At 26.1% G+C, this 16,561-nt stretch overlaps 1 protein-coding gene and 1 long non-coding RNA gene across 3 annotated transcripts; one reads left to right on the top strand and one right to left on the bottom strand.

Moving 5' to 3' along the window:
• The first annotated feature begins 1,125 nt into the window (after positions 1-1,125).
• On the top strand, positions 1,126-2,686 carry LOC136078043 (uncharacterized). Of its 2 annotated transcripts, XR_010637471.1 has the most exons (3): positions 1,126-1,474; positions 1,548-2,414; positions 2,551-2,686. It is a non-coding gene; the product is annotated as an uncharacterized LOC136078043 (long non-coding RNA). The 2 variants fall into 2 exon arrangements; XR_010637470.1 differs by having other exon boundaries at positions 1,548-2,686.
• Positions 2,687-12,292: 9,606 nt separating this feature from the next.
• LOC100211907 (uncharacterized) lies at positions 12,293-15,959 on the bottom strand. The gene is made up of 6 exons (XM_065792729.1): positions 15,539-15,959; positions 13,723-13,822; positions 13,343-13,606; positions 13,150-13,205; positions 12,815-13,078; positions 12,293-12,737 (listed from the first exon to the last, which is right to left on the bottom strand). The coding sequence occupies exons 1-6, from the start codon at positions 15,701-15,703 to the stop codon at positions 12,585-12,587; spliced, it is 1,002 nt and encodes a 333-aa protein (XP_065648801.1). The 5' UTR covers positions 15,704-15,959; the 3' UTR covers positions 12,293-12,584.
• Positions 15,960-16,561: the final 602 nt, after the last annotated feature.

Here is a 16,561-nt window from a genome sequence, read left to right as displayed (position 1 = left end):
TTTTTAATGTATGTTTGGCGATTGTAGAATAATATCCGAATTTAAAGTTTTTATTTTTTCATTGGTATTTGCGGTCGATTTGAGCTACGACATTCGCATACGTTTTTAATAGTTGTGGTTGATTTTTATCTTGTGAAAATGTTTTATCCAAGGTTTGTTTAATTATATTATTTTTAACATCTGGAATGAATCTATTTTTTTCACTATGCGCAAAACCATGGAGTTTTAGGTTTGGCATTTGACTCGGCTGTAAGATAACGGAGTCAGATTCCAAACTTTTGTTTGTTATATTCAATTTTTCAATAAGCTTATTTTGAAAAACTATTTTTTCTTTTAATAATCTGAGTTCCTCTTTTATTTCCTTAAATTCTTCTTTCCTTTCTTTATTTTCTTTCTGTATTTCCTTTGAAATATGAATCAACTCTTTTAATGATAATATTAAAGAATTATCGTTGGGTTGTGAGTTGATATTTTTTGTTGAGGTGATCACTTTAACAACCACTTTGTGAAATTGTTTTTCAACAAGGTTTTTCTTTAGTATTATTGAGAATCTATAAATATCTTCCAAACATAAATTGGTTTTATACTTATTACGAAGACTTTTTTCGACTGGGTTTACTGGATCTAGTGTTACATTTATCTCGTTAAACTCTTCGGTACAAAATGTATTAACTATTTCAGCCGTTGTAATAGCCGTTCTCGAAAAGTTAGAATTAAGTTTTCTGATATTAGGCTCATATTTAGTATAATTAAATCTTTCGGATGCGAGGATATTTCATCAATATTCTTTATAAAATTATCTTCAAATGCATCCATATCACACTTCACATTATCAACTATGTCCTCAATTGAACGTGGTGCCATCTTGATTTTGTAAGAAAAAAAGGATATGTTTTTTCTTAACTTTTATCGATAAAAATCCATTTAAAAACATACTTTACTTCACAGTTTTATCTTCTCCTGAAACGCGTCTTGCTTGCGGAATATCATGCGCATAAAAAAAAAAACAAAAAAAAAAACGTTTTGAACATATTTGTTCAATTTATTAGTGAAATTAGGCGTTACGTAATTTACGGACGATCCCTTAACAAATTTCAAGTTATCGCGTTTTAAACTATACCGCCATTATGGAAGACAAACAAACGTAAACAAAACAAAGTGATCGGCAATGCGAACAGAAAGCGAAGATTTGTCTAAGCTTGATTCTAATGCAAAGCAAAGATATTTGGAAAAAATTTATAAACCATGTTGACCCATATCTTCTTAAAGATATTGATTTCTCCGATAATATAGATAGTTATCCAAATGTTACATATCTGGATATTGTGAACTATTTTTTATTTGCTCCAGTCCTCTTACTAAGGATCAATTGAAAGCATATAAAACTCTTGATTCTTATAATCAATTTGTATCAGATTGGGTTATCAACGTTGGTGTCAAATTATTTGAGAAATATGTTCTTATTCATGGCAGAGTAGGTTATTAAATTTTTAGTTCAATATTTAAATAGCTTTCTTGTTTTAATTTTTTTTTAACCAATATTTTAGGTGAAACATTCTCAAAAAAATGAATGATGTATGTTATATCCATGGATTATTTCGGAGAAGTCAGTAATTATAGTTTGTGCACATTGCAATTGCATGGTTGTTTTGGAGAAAGCTGTTCATATTGGTGCGGTACTATTTCATATTGAGTGTGATGAGCAAATCTTTGCAACGTAATTTAAATAATAAAGTTCATGGCGTAATCAAAGAAAAAAAAATAACACATAGAAAAAATGTTTCTATTCCAACAAAAGAGGAAACTGATAAATTATTTTTAGACCTGAGTCAATGTGGAACAAAACCAGCTATTCTTTCAATTATTCCTGAATTTACCAAATCTTATGAACCATCAATAATAACAGAAAAATATCCTGAATCATTGTCAGATCTTTACCAGAGCAATATAATTTTAAACTTTGAACAACTCCTAGCTGCTTGTTAAAAAAAAGAATTACAATAACGATTGAGCTAAGTAAAAATGTTGAAAGTACAACGCGACTTCAAGCAAAAAGTAAGAACTGGTTTTACTTTAGGGCAGGTCGTATAACTGCTTCAAAATTTGGGAGTGTATGCTGCGCAAGCATCACCCAACCACCAATCAGTTTGATTATGCAAATGTTACCCCGTTCAAGCTCATTTTTGCACAGCAACAACAAAATGGGGAAATGACCATGAAAAAAAGCATTAATTTTGTATTCCAAAACTATGGAAAAGAAACACTCTAAATTTTCAACAAAAAACTGTGGGTTTTTATTTCAGTTTATCAACCCTTCCTTGGTGCATCGCCAGATGCAGTTATTAATTGTTATTGTTGTGGAAATGGTTGTCTGGAGATAAAGTGTCTATATAGTGCGAAAGATAAATACATTAGTGAGTTATTAAATTCTAAAAATTCTTGTCTGGAAAATAATGGAGTTTATATAGCTCTCAAAAAATCATATAAATATTACTATCAGTTTCAGTGTCAGTTATATGCTTTATCAAGTACTGTGATTTTTTTATTTAGACATCAAAAGATGCGTATTGTGAAAGAATTTTTCCGGATTTGGAATTTATAGACAAGAGAATATAATAAAATGTAAACTATTTTTTGAAGAATGTATTTTACCTGAACTAATTAACAAATTTTACAGCCATAGAAATCATTTTATGAAAGAAATATCGGATAAAAATAGAACACAACTACTTTAAAAAAGAAAACAAAGTTTTTATTGATCACAATTATTGTATTAAATTGAAATAAAAGTGTAAATCTTTTAATAAAAATATTTTAAACTATTTTTGTTATAAATATTTATAATTATTTTTGTTATAAATTCTAGTTTCACTACTTATTCAATCCAATTTCTAAAAAACTATTTTTAAAACTAAAAAAAACTAAATTTTTAAAAAACTATTTTTAAAACTAAAAAAAACTAAATTTTTAAAAAACTATTTTTAAAACTAAAAAAAAACGAAATTTTTAAAAAACTATTTTTAAAACTAAAAAAAACGAAATTTTAAAAAAACTATTTTTAAAACTAAAAAAAAACGAAATTTTTAAAAAACTATTTTGCAATTGAATCACATATGTTTATCAAAGAAGAACAAAAAATAACAATTTTGTCTATTGAGCATAACACAGAATCTTTAGTATATTAGTAATCTAATGGCATAATACTTTGTAGAGCTTTATATTTGTTGAATTATAATCCAATAACCCTCTCAATGTGTACTCAAACAGAGGCAATTTTCCGGGTTGTTTCTACATTTAAACAAGTTAGTTGTAACTTTCCTTTCGTAAATCTTGGACTCTTTAGCTCCCTACAATAAAAGCCAACACTATCAGCAATGTTAAAACCTCTATCATGCTTTGTTAGGTATTTATCGCTAACGCGTCCTCCCCAAGCTTTATGCGTAGATTAGATGATTTATTTATGAATATTTCAAAGCAATCAATTATTACAGCCACTTTTGTTTCAAAATATTTTCTGAAGCATAAAGGCATAGTTTCCATTAGCTCATTGCCAGCAGGCCATTTAATTAAATATTTTATTCTGAAGTACATAATGTCAATCCATCTTAAAAATACTTTTGATATGGTCAATTTTGAAATTTCGAATCTATTAGCAAGGTCTCTAATAGTTAGATTTAAACGCAATCTCATAAGTGTCAAAGAAAATTCTTCAAAGTACTATAAAGCTTAGTTCCCATTTTCAGTTATAACAGGCTTTAAAAAGTTAAACAAACAACATAAAATTTTCAAATTTGGCAATCTAGTGTAAAATGCTACTTTTGAATCTGTATCAAACTATTCAATAGTTCCCACATGGAGTTTGACTAAATTTGCACGCAAGTCATAATCAAGTTTGTTTTTATATATATACTCATTTTCTATTTGATTAATATTTGTGACAGTCATATCTGTTCAAATACTCGCATCTACTAAGTTTTCATAATCGATTGTAACACTTTCTGAGAAAATCACTACTTTTAAATTATCTATTTGAAAGTCTACAATTGAATCTTCAGAAGAGTTTAAATAAGTGATACTTTTTTTACAAGACATATAATTATTTCGACTTGTTAACAATGAACGGTTTTTGTGTCGTAAATAACGTTGTCTAGATTTCTCAACCTCAAATTTAAACTTTTTGTGCCCCAGATTTAAGGATAGAACCCAATCAGGATTATTTTGTGAGAAAAGTGAAGCAGGTTTTCCTAAATAAAAATATGAAAAGAAAGATTTACCCTTTTCACGATTTGAACACGCAAATACAGCAAAAAAGTTGGCCATGTTATATATATTTTTTTTTCTATAAAAAGTTTGCATATTTATATATTTAACTTAAATTTAAAATAAAACAATAATAATAAATAAATAAACCAGATTAAGATTTATATTTTCTAATTTTGTTAATAAAATTGTTAAATTTTATAATATAATATACTTTTTGAAAAAACTATGAATATAAAAATTAGTCTGTTAGTTCCGCTAACTTAGTTGTCCTCCATAATAGCAGAATTCAAACCAAAACATCTCTCAATTATTTCGTGACGTCGAGCTAGGAATGGTGGATTAGCATTCTAAATATACGTAGTTTTTATTGATATAATTATTATTGTTATTGTCGTTATTATTATTATCATTATATTTAACGCTTTGTTTTTGAACTTTTTTTTATATATTAGTTTTCTTTGCTTATCATTCTTTATTTTTATTTTATTTTCTTTTAATTTGAAAACCTTTCTGATTTTTTTTTTTTTTTCTTTAGATTTCTATAGTCACTATTAACTATATCTTTCGATTCTCATCGATTTTTCGTATACTATTATGTTATCTATTTAACTTTTTAAATTAATTTAAAACAAAGAAAAACAAAAAAAGGCTTTCGCGTAATTTTTTTTCTTTTCCTTTAATTTTTTTATTTTTCCGTTTTATTTAGTCCACAAAAATTAATGAATAATTTAATTCAAATTTTATGCAACAAATCGACATTTTAAACGTAAAAAACGTTTTGGCTGCCTCTCTAGTGAGGTACTTTAATTCATCTTTAGGGGAGTGAACTGAATAGAGAATCGACTCAGATCATTCTCCTTAAAGCGTGTCATTTATTGTAATAAAAAGCAAAGTTGTAAAATAAATAAATAAGTTTTAATGTTCAATAAAGAAAACTATCGGTTTATAAGTCTTTATTAGCGATAAACTAAATTGATACGTACAAGAAAAAAAAACTCGGTTTTCTTAATATTTGAATTTTTTTAAATGTAGGGGAACCTGTTGTACCTTTGACCACTTTTTGCTTTAAGGCATTTTTTGCGTAGCCTATTGAGTAAATCCAAACCATTCAAACTTTATAATATTCTCTTATATTTTGCCCAAAAATTATACTTAGAACTTTTTTTTCATTTGACCAAGAAGTATCTTTTTCCCGCGTTTTAAAAAAAGAAGTCTATTGGTCAAAGGTACAACACGTACGTTGTACCTTTGACCGATGCGCGTTGTTCCTTTGACCAAAATGTTATTATTAAAAAATCATGCAATGTTTGAACCCTTTTTAATATTTTAGCTTGTTATATATTATATAGAAACTTTTGGTCCATCTTATATCAATAAAAAAAATCTAATTATTTTGTAATCAATCCTAATTGTCTAAAAAAAAACTAGAAAAATCAATCCTTACAATCTTGCAAAGACTTGTGTATTAAAGTTACGATACTCAGTATTACTAATTTTTTTCAATAAAATCAGTTATTATAACTATTTAGATAAAGTCACATATTTTCATTAGTTAGATGCTACTTACATGAAATAATTAGGATTAAGGTCCAAAGCTTTAAACGCGATTTAATTGTACAAAACATATTGTCTAATATATACAGTTATTTTTATTATTTTAGATAAGAAAAGAGCAAAAATATATCTTTATAACTTATGTTAGCTGGCGGTCTATATTCATTTACATATAATCATAATGCTTTTTATAGAAAATATCTTAATGATGACAACAAAAAATACAATGATAAAAGAGTAAAATATATTAACTATTGCAAATAGTCAGATCAACATCAAACATAAGATACTGACGCTTAGATAAACCATGACCAATACTTGGTGGTGGAAGTTTCATAATAATATCCTTATGTTCAAAATCATAAAGATTGTCATCTTCTCTTATAAACTTGTTACAAAAATCTCCTGATTTCTTAAGATACTTAATTTTGTAAACTATACCAACAACTTCTAAAACTTCTGCTACATAAAATCTAGAGCATTTCTTTCCAGCCAACTTGACAATTAAAAAATCTCCAGAAACAATTTCACTTTCATTATCAAGTATATTTACTCCAAAATCAATTTCATTAGAGCTTTCATCACTTAAACATATGTCAAACTGACTAAAAATAATCTGCTTTGCCATTTTTTTACTTTTGCTTGAAGAGGTCTTTTTAAATTGTTGGTTATTAGATTTTGAATCTAGAATAACTTTAATTTCAGGGGTATCAGTTAAAATACATGATTTTCTATTACGTCTTTTTGAAGTATTTGTTTTTCTTAATTTGGCTTTAGGATGAGGTCGTATTATCTCAGGTGAAACAATTGATCTTGATGGTAAACTCACAGTAGGGATTTCCCCTAAAACAATAGATGACGTTGATGGTACACTGGATGGAGCAGTTTTAACATCAATAATCTCATTAGAAAGGCAAGCTTCAGTATTCACTATTGGCCTATCAGTAACATTTGCAGCTAAAAAGTCAATATCAGTAAAAATATTTTCATTAAATGGATAAAATCCAGTACATTTAAAACTGTTTATAATATTATTTGGTACAAAAGCATGAGGATAAGCTTGACCAACAAAGTAAGATATATCATAAATTGTGACTGGTTTACCAGCATTGCCTGGTGATATCATCCAGTTATTCATGGCATTGTTATAAAAAGTTTTAAATGGTCCAAAAACACCACGATCAAGAGGTTGCATTTTATGGGTTGTGTGAGGATGAAATGTCATTAAAACTATGCCTGATTTTTTTGCTAACTCAATAACAGAAATGTTTACATGACTCTCATGATTATCCATTAATAAAAGAACAGGTTTTTTAATTGACGGTCGCACATTACTAATAAAATGTTAGAGAAATTGCACAAAAATGACTTCATTTGACCATCCAGACTTATTAGCTGCTCCTGCACTTCCAGGAGGGCAATTATTTAACATGTAGTCTTTGAATTTAGCACGTGGAAATACAAGTAATGGTGGGATGCTATTTCCAGTAGTATTAATGGCTGCAATCATTGTTACATTGTTGCCTCGTTCAGCACTAGTTATGCTCCCTATTTGTTTTTTACCTTTTGGAGCTAGAATTTTTGGTGGTACGTGGATTGTGGTAATTCCTGTTTCATCACAGTTCCAAATATTTGATGGGTCAAAATGATAACGTTCTAAAACATTTTTGTAATTTTTACATACAATTCTTACAGTTTCTCTATTGAATGCAGAAGATCTACCAAGACTTGTAGGTTGTGGTTTACGTAGAGATAGCTTGTTATTATATCTTTTGCGAAAATCTTGCAGCTATTGTTCACCTGCACATTTATTTTTCATCCATGAAGTTTCAATTTTTTTATGATTTGCTAAAGCATACTCATATGCAAAGGATCTTATCTGCTTTAATGTAAGTCCATAATGCATATTTGCAGCATCTGCCAAGTAGTTTACCAAAATTAATTTTTCTTCAGTTGAGAATACTTTTTTTGGTTTGGTATGTGAATATAAATATTCGCAACTACCAGATTTTTTAAACTGCTTCAACTGATATATTAAAGTTGACTTTTTAATGTTGCAATGTCTTGCAGCTTCACTTAAACTCATTTTTTGTTGAAGCACAAAATTCACTGCATTTAGCATATCCATTTCGGAAACCTTTTTGCGAAAAACACCAATCTTGCTCCTTGGCATTTTAAAACTAAAATATATTAACAAAATTAATTAACTATTTCGATACATTTAATTCCCTATAGCTGAGCAGAAACTAGGTAATAAAATGAACTTGACAATAATATTGCTTCAGCTGTCCAACTAACTAAATTAACAAAATTGATTATTCTAAGTGTAGTAGTGGTTCAAGAATAAATAGTGAATTGCATTAAAATTCAATGGAATTATTTCATCATCATAATCAGAGGCGTAGAAAGAATTTTTTGGTGTTCAAGATAGGTAACTTCCAGACATGGAGCAAACTTCAAACATTTATATGTTTATACCTATATCAAATAATGAGGATTTACAAAAAATTGCGATGATTGGAGGCTAAGAACAAAAAAGCCCCAAAATTTTCGCCCCCCCACCTGCCCCAAACGTGAGAGCAACAAGTTGATGAAATATTTTTTGTACTATTCTTAACTAGGCTTATATTCATCGATAAATTTTAGATTTCATTTTAAAATATTTTAGCGTTTAAAAATTATGACCATATAAAGTTTAAACCCCCCTCAATTTGAGGGGGTTGCAAATTTTATATGTTAATAATTTTTAAACGCTAATAGATAATACTATGAAACTTAAAATTTATCGATGAATATAAGTCTAGTTAAGAATAGTACAAAAAATATTTCATCAACTTGTTGCTCTCACGTTTGGGGCAGGGGAGGGCGAAAATTTTAGGGCTTTTTTGTTCCCAGCCTCCAATCATCGCAATTTTTTGCAAACCCTCATTATTTGACATAAGTATAAACGTATAAATGTTTGGAGTTTGCTCCATGTCTGGAAGTTACCTATTTCGAACACCAAAAAATTCTTTCTACGCCTCTGATTATAATACTAGAAACAATTTTGCATTAAAAAGCAATAAAGCACAGACGACGCCTAATAAGGTAGATTATAAATTTTATAATCTTGCCCTCTTAAAGTCCGCAAATTACCGAGGAAGCAGTTTTTATTGGTCAAAGGTACAACATCCTTGATTGGTCAGAGGTACACGAGATGGGTTTCTTTAACAGTTATTTTCTTAATCCCCATTTACGGTCAGACATAATCATCCAAAATTTTCCATAACAAAAAAAAGATGTTGGGTAATGTTTATAATGTCGTAGATGAATCAAACAACAATTTATCACAGTTTTAAAATCAGAATAAGATTAACACAAATATTTAATTTTTAAGAGTCAAAACTTATAATTGCTTGTGGATCAATACCATCTATCCCAAGTATAATGTTTTACGATAAGAAGAGTTGTCATGGACTACTATTTCAAATGACACTTCCCGTTTTTTTTAAATAATAATAGTAAGCCAACAGAGTAGAGTGACCAAAGGTACAACGTGGTCAAAGGTACAACAGGTACCTTTGACCACGATGAATCTATGATGTCATGTCTAAAAACCACTAATGAATCTATGATGTCATGTCTAAAAATTATTTCAATGTATTCAATGGTCCTCAGATAAACAACCTACTTCCTTTTTTAGTAGGAGTGCAACGCATAGTGTGACAATGCCGTAAATTAAGTACTTATATGAAGAAAAAAATTTAGATTTTAATCAAAACTCAGTTCTAAAAAATGTACAGTTGTTTGCCTTTTGATATTAGTTTTTTTAATTATGTAATTGAGTCGGAAAAGAGGTTTTTATTTTTTCTTAGGAAAATAATATAAACTTTGTCAGTGATCGTAATGAAAAATCTAATAATTTACTACTACTACTTTTAATATTAAATTCGATTATTAAAAAAACAGTTCTTCAACTCATTTTTTTTTCCGAACGAAAAACAGTCAGCTAACTTTTTTTATAGAAAAAAACTAACTTGTCGACCTTATACAATATTATTTTATTGTCAGGAAAGGGGACGATTTTAATTCGTTGATTGCTTCTCTATGTCCAAAGTGAATCTTCTGTACGTTGTATCTTTTATACAAATAAAATTTTAAAAATGTCCATAACAATTTCTATTATATATATATATATATATATATATATATATATATATATATATATATATATATATATATATATATATATATATATATATATATATATATATATATATATATATATATATATATATATATATATATATATATATATATATATATATATATATGTATAAAACTTGTATAAGCAGGATTTGATTCCTGTTATATATATGCAAAACTTCTCGCCACCTTAAAACAGGAACGATTGAACACTACAGGAGAGACAAAAACTCACACATATACAAACATCTCCATGCTAACAATAACTTTTTTTATATTTATAATGACTGTATTTCAAAATTAGATGCCCTGCCTCCAATAAATTCGAGCTTAAGATTAAGGATAGTTTGTTCATTGAATGGAAAAATCCAGATATGAACAGTTAAACCATTATAAGATATCACTTTACACATAATAGTTATCATTTTATTAGTCGTTAAAATTTTGTTAAATAATTTAAACTCTATTGTATTTTTTGCTATTGCCTATTTTGTCGTAATTAATAAAAAAATGTAATTTATATTTTACTATATATATATATATATACATATATATATATATATATATATATATATATATATATATATATATATATATATATATATATATATATATATATATATATAAAAAGTAAGATGAAAAAAAACAAAACTTTTTTACGGTACTTAAAGTTTCATGCCGTTTGCGGCACTCATCAGCCATATATTTAAATCAAGAAAAAACCGTTCAAAAATACAATTAAAAAACCGTTACAAAATTAAAAAAAATCGTTACAAAATTAAAAAAAACAATGGAATGAGTTCTGACGTCAAATAATAATAATAGTAATAATAATGACAATAATAATAAATATATTGATAATATGGAAAAACATCTTTTTTAATCGCCAGTGTCATATTGGAAAAAAAGGAATCTGTTTCTATGTCTACACTTAGAAACAATCTCACTCCTTTTATTCAATAAATTAGTATTTTTATAATATAGAATTTCATATTTTTTGGTGAGACATAATTTGCAAGATTTGGATGTTGGATTATATGCTTTACATCGCCTGAGAATTTTCCACTTAACTACAGGGACTAAATTAACTTCTTTTAACTTCCATACATGTTTTGAGAGTTCAGTATCATTTTTATATTTAGAGATGTTAAATGATTTAACGTGATTAGCGTATCTTGATTTAAAAGGAGTCTCACTTAACCCAATGTAGGATTTTTCATTAGAAGATGAATCAAGATTATCTGTTATAACAGTTGCTTGATATACAATGTTGCTTGTTAAACATTTATTAAACAACGGACAGAGATTTTTATTATAGCAGTTACAGTCCTGTTGATTAAGGTTTGTATTGTTGCATAAAATGTATTTGTTGTGCAAGTTTATAATAGATTTTACACTTGGCATACAACTGTAGCTAACTTTGACTGTGTTCCTGTTAAAGATTTTATGCAGTTTATTATTATTAGGAAAATGTTTGTCAATAAGTTTCAAAAAACATTTTCCCACGTTGGTGCTAACGTTTTTACTAAATGGAGGGTTAAACCAAATGATGTTGCGGGCTCTGTTCCGTTTTGGAGTTGATATTGTTATAGGATTATATGTTAGACTACATTTATAACCAGACTTTAATAAAACTTCATTACATAGAGGAATAGTATTTTGAAATATGAAAAACGTATGAAACTTTAAGTACCGTAAAAAAGTTTTTTTTTATCTTACTTTTTTATTTATTTATTGATCTATTTTGTGATTATTTCACTTTATATTGATCGCTCTCAAATCGAAAAAATTGATTATTATTACATAATCAAAACAACAATATATATATATATATATATATATATATATATATATATATATATATATATATATATATATATATATATATATACATATACACACACACACATTATATATATATATATATATATATATATATATATATATATATATATATATATATATATATATATATATATATATATATATATATATATATGTATATATATATATAGGTCTTATTGATCTTCGTTTAAATGAAAATGTTTCGATCAAATATTTTTTAACGATTTTCGTGTCCTTGCACATGATGATAAAATGAAGCAAACTACTAATGCCTTCAAATAAAAAATTAAGAAAAACATTTTTTACTTGCTTTGAAAAATGCCTAAAGACAAAAAAGTGCTTCACTTGTTCGTAAAATATTATATTTTTAGCAAAAAAAACCCCGCTTAAATAAAAGCAATAAAGTGCAAAAAAACAAAACCCAAATAAAACTTCAATACATTAATTTAAAAAACAAATAAATATTTTATTTCCGCATACGAGATGTTGAATGAGTGTTTTAAATTATAAATAACTCAAATAATACAAATCAAAACTCCACAAATAAGTTGTCAATACAAGTAATATATACAAAAACTTTATACATAATCTTACAATAAAAGAAAAATTATCGAGTCTAGTTTTTACACTAAAATTCTCGCAATTATGTCGTTTTAAATTTTATTATAGAAATATAAACATTAGTGCATAATATCTAAACAAAAATATTAAAAATAAAAGAGCTTTTAAAAATCGCCTTAAGCAATTAACTTTTCTTTATCGCTCACAACAACATCATGATCAAATTGAAAATGAAAATCAAAACTTTCATCACTATTTTTCTTCTCGTCTTTATTATCATCTTTCACTTCAATAGAGTTGTTCATTGGTGTCTGGGTTAAAAGCAAAACCTAAAAATGCATAACAAAATTATTGAAAAACTGTTTGTGCTGCAAAAAAATTAAAACTTATTAAAAAAAAAGATTACTTTAGCCATTCTTCTCTTTCTTATGCACATACAGCAACATAAAGTAAATGCAACTAATGTCAAAAAAGAAACAGAGTACAATGCGATTTTAGATCTGAAATTCAAACATCGGTACCAGCAGCTGATTTTATGCCAAAAACCATGATTGTGATTCTTTTTTTCATGATGGTGATAAATGCTTTCATGATGACTTTTGTTGCAGTGAAAGTGCATGCAATTTTCATGGCATTCATACCAATGGTATGAAAAAAAGGAACTGAGCATCTAAAATGTAAAAGATTAAATTAAAAAATGTAAACGAATCAACAACAACAATTTGTTCAAGTAAAATGTACCGTATTTTCTTCGTATTTAAAACCATGTTCATCTGGATATTGTGGCATTCCAATATCTAATAATAATAATAATAATAATATTTTATTATGGATCTATATGTTATTTTAATTTTTAAAATTATAATATGTTCATTTTTGAAGCATATTTCAAATGTTTAATTTATATAATGCAAATAACTATTGCACAATTTACAATTTTTATGCATATCATTTTCCATTGGTTTTTGATGAATGTCTGAGTTTGCTAAAGGCACTTGTTCTGTAGGTCTTTTAACCATATCTTCCCATCCTATACGATGCACATAAACTTGCTCAACTTTTAAATTATCAATAGAAACAAACTCTTCTTCTACAAATAATGTTATCCTTCCATCCAAATTGACTCTTTCTATTACCAGAACACGCAAATGGACAGGTGCCAATCTTGGGTCACTGGCAATACCATTTTGAAGTTCAACTATAACATATATTGTTTGAAAATATAAATAAATTCTATTCATTGTAATTAATGTTAAAGTTATATTTTTTATACCATTTTTATTCTAAACCAAGTATATTCAACTGAAAACAAACCTATAGTGAGCTTTATATGTACTGCATTTACAGTGTTATGTTCCATTTTATTTCCGTTTAAGTGAACTTTACCATCAATAACATGAATCCTCAATTCAACCTAAAAATAGGTGATGAGTATCACAATTTATATAATCATATATATATATATATATATATATATATATATATATATATATATATATATATATATATATATATATATATATATATATATATATATATATATATATATATATATAATTTGAGTGTAGACATTGTGTATAAGAATGTATGTTATATTAATAAGAAAACATCAAACAATACGAATTCTCTTAATACAAATAATAATTTATTTTGAAAAATTTTCACTGGGTTATGGACACCAGCATCATCAGCTCGTAAAATATTACAAAATTTTTTGAACGTTCAAAAAATTTTGTAATATTTTACGAGCTGATGATGCTGGTGTCCATAACCCATTGAAAATTTCTCAAAATAAATTATTATTTGTATTAAGAGAATTCGTATTGTTTGATGTTTTCTTATTTATATATTTACATACATATATATATATATATATATATATATATATATATATATATATATATATATATATATATATATACATATATATATATATATAAATACATTTTATTATATTTTATATTATAATTTATATATATATACATTAGGGTGCATCCAACGCCCCATACATTCAAAAATTGATCTGTCCCTATTCTTAAAACTTTCTATTGGTTCTCACAAGACACCCTGTTAAATTTTTTCAAAACTGAATGAGATTTAGGGGGCCACCTCAAGTCTGAAACTTGCAACAAGACCATAAACAGAAGGAAAAAAAGTTTTTCAAAAGTATGTCATATTGGGTCTCAAAAGAAGCGAAACTTTATAAAAATTTCAAAAATAGTTATCATTTTTTTGTTAAAAATACCTTGAAAATTTTTTTTGACAAAAACATGAAAAAAAAAGGTTTTTTTTAATTTTTTGTTAAAAAATAATAATTTTTATGCAATAAAACTTAGAATAATAATTCTTGTGTAAAATTTTGTTATTTTTGAAATTTTTTGCTTCTTTTGAGACCCAACATGTCAAACTTTTGAAAAACTTTTTTTCCTTCTGTTTAGGGTCTTGTTGCAAGTTTCAGACTTGAGGTGGCCCCCCTAAATCTCATTCAATTTTGAAAAAATTTAACAGGGTGTCTTGTGAGAACCAATAGAAAGTTTTAAGAATAGGGACAGATCAATTTTTGAATGTATGGGGCCTTGGATGCACCCTAATATACATTCATTTTATTATATTTTATATTATAATTTATATATATACATACATTTTTCACAATTTTTATATATATATATATACACACATATATATATATATATATATATATATATATATATATATATATATATATATATATATTTATTTATATATATATATATATATATATATATTTATATATATATATATATATATATATATATATATATATATATATATATTATATATATATATATATATATATATATATATATATATATATATATATATATATATATATATATATATATATATATATATATATATATTGAAAAACATGCTGAAAAACTGGAAAATGTATGTTTAGAGCATCATTGTTGGAAAAACTTTGTTTTTTATACCAAAAGTATTTGCTGTCTAACAAGTAATAAGTGTTAACTTTTTTTAAAATTTTGAGTGGAAACCCTGATATATATTCCAACATACTAGTTATATAACTATTCAAATATTTTTGAAAAACTGTTTCTAATTTAGTATCAAAGGAAACAAAAACTTTTACCGTAACATCAATACCAGTTTTGTTGCCATTCTCTCCAATTTTAGACAATTTTACTGATAAAAACTCGTTTTCATTATCGGCATCTGGAACAACCAAATTTACATCTACTTGAGATGCAAATACAAACGATGTAATAAGCAATGTTAGAAACACTTGCGCGACCATCTCTTATCCAAAATATTTTTTCCGTATCTGATCAAACAGAAAGTTTATTTTGTTTTATAAGTTTTATTACGTCATGATTAACATCTCATTTGCAAATAGAAATGAATTTAAACATTTTAATCATGAATTTAAACACAAAATCAAAATATTAAATCCAGAAATATTTTTTATTCCAAAATAAAAAGTTAATATGAAGTTAATAATATTTTGAAGTATAATTTAAAAGTAAATTTTAAATAAATAATCAAAATACAAACAGTTTTATTATTTCCCAGAATGCTTTATAATTAATATAAAACTAACCAAGATATTGCAAAAGGCGACATTTTTAGTGTGCGCGGAAATAATCTTATATTTCTGACGTATTTTTTATATCTAAATAGATTCCATAAGGCAAATTGCTTAACAAAAGTTAAGACTAAAAGCTGTTTTCTTGAAAAATTGACGAAATAACCTGTTGATAAAAGTTAGCTGTTTTAAAAACAAATTATTTGGTCAATAAATACAAGTATAATTGGCATGCATCAGAGCTTCTTTTCTTGATTTTTAAAATTCAAACCGCGTTTGTAGTATAAGATTAACTTACAGATAAACTTTGGAATCCTTCATAAATTACGCAACGTTCAACTTATTTAAAAATAGATGTAGGAGATCATTGCTCTTTTGCGCAACGGTTTTTATTAAATTTGAATGTTGCTATTTTTGTTTTTAGTTTAATTAGTAACTCTGCGAGTGAGTAAACTTGTTATCTTTTTTTTCTTTCTTTTTTTTTCAATCAAATTTAGCGTTGCATAATTAATAGCTGATCCCTTTAATGATAAAAACCAAGGGCATACAAAAGTTGTTTTAGCTCAAAGC

Source organism: Hydra vulgaris, chromosome 03, assembly GCF_038396675.1.
Source record: "Hydra vulgaris chromosome 03, alternate assembly HydraT2T_AEP".
Classification (NCBI taxonomy): Eukaryota; Metazoa; Cnidaria; class Hydrozoa; order Anthoathecata; family Hydridae; genus Hydra; species Hydra vulgaris.
Note: the sequence above shows the minus strand (reverse complement) of the source record. Positions and strands in the feature narration are given on the sequence as shown.

Coding starts and splice junctions, on each gene's coding strand:
- LOC100211907 (XM_065792729.1), bottom strand. CDS start 15,703: ATGGTCGCGCAAGTGTTTCTAACATTGCTTATTACATCGTTTGTATTT. Junction 13,206..13,342: donor AAATGATATGCATAAAAATT/GTAAATTGTGCA, acceptor TATTATTATTAG/ATATTGGAATGCCACAATAT. Junction 13,079..13,149: donor TTAAATACGAAGAAAATACG/GTACATTTTACT, acceptor TTTACATTTTAG/ATGCTCAGTTCCTTTTTTTC.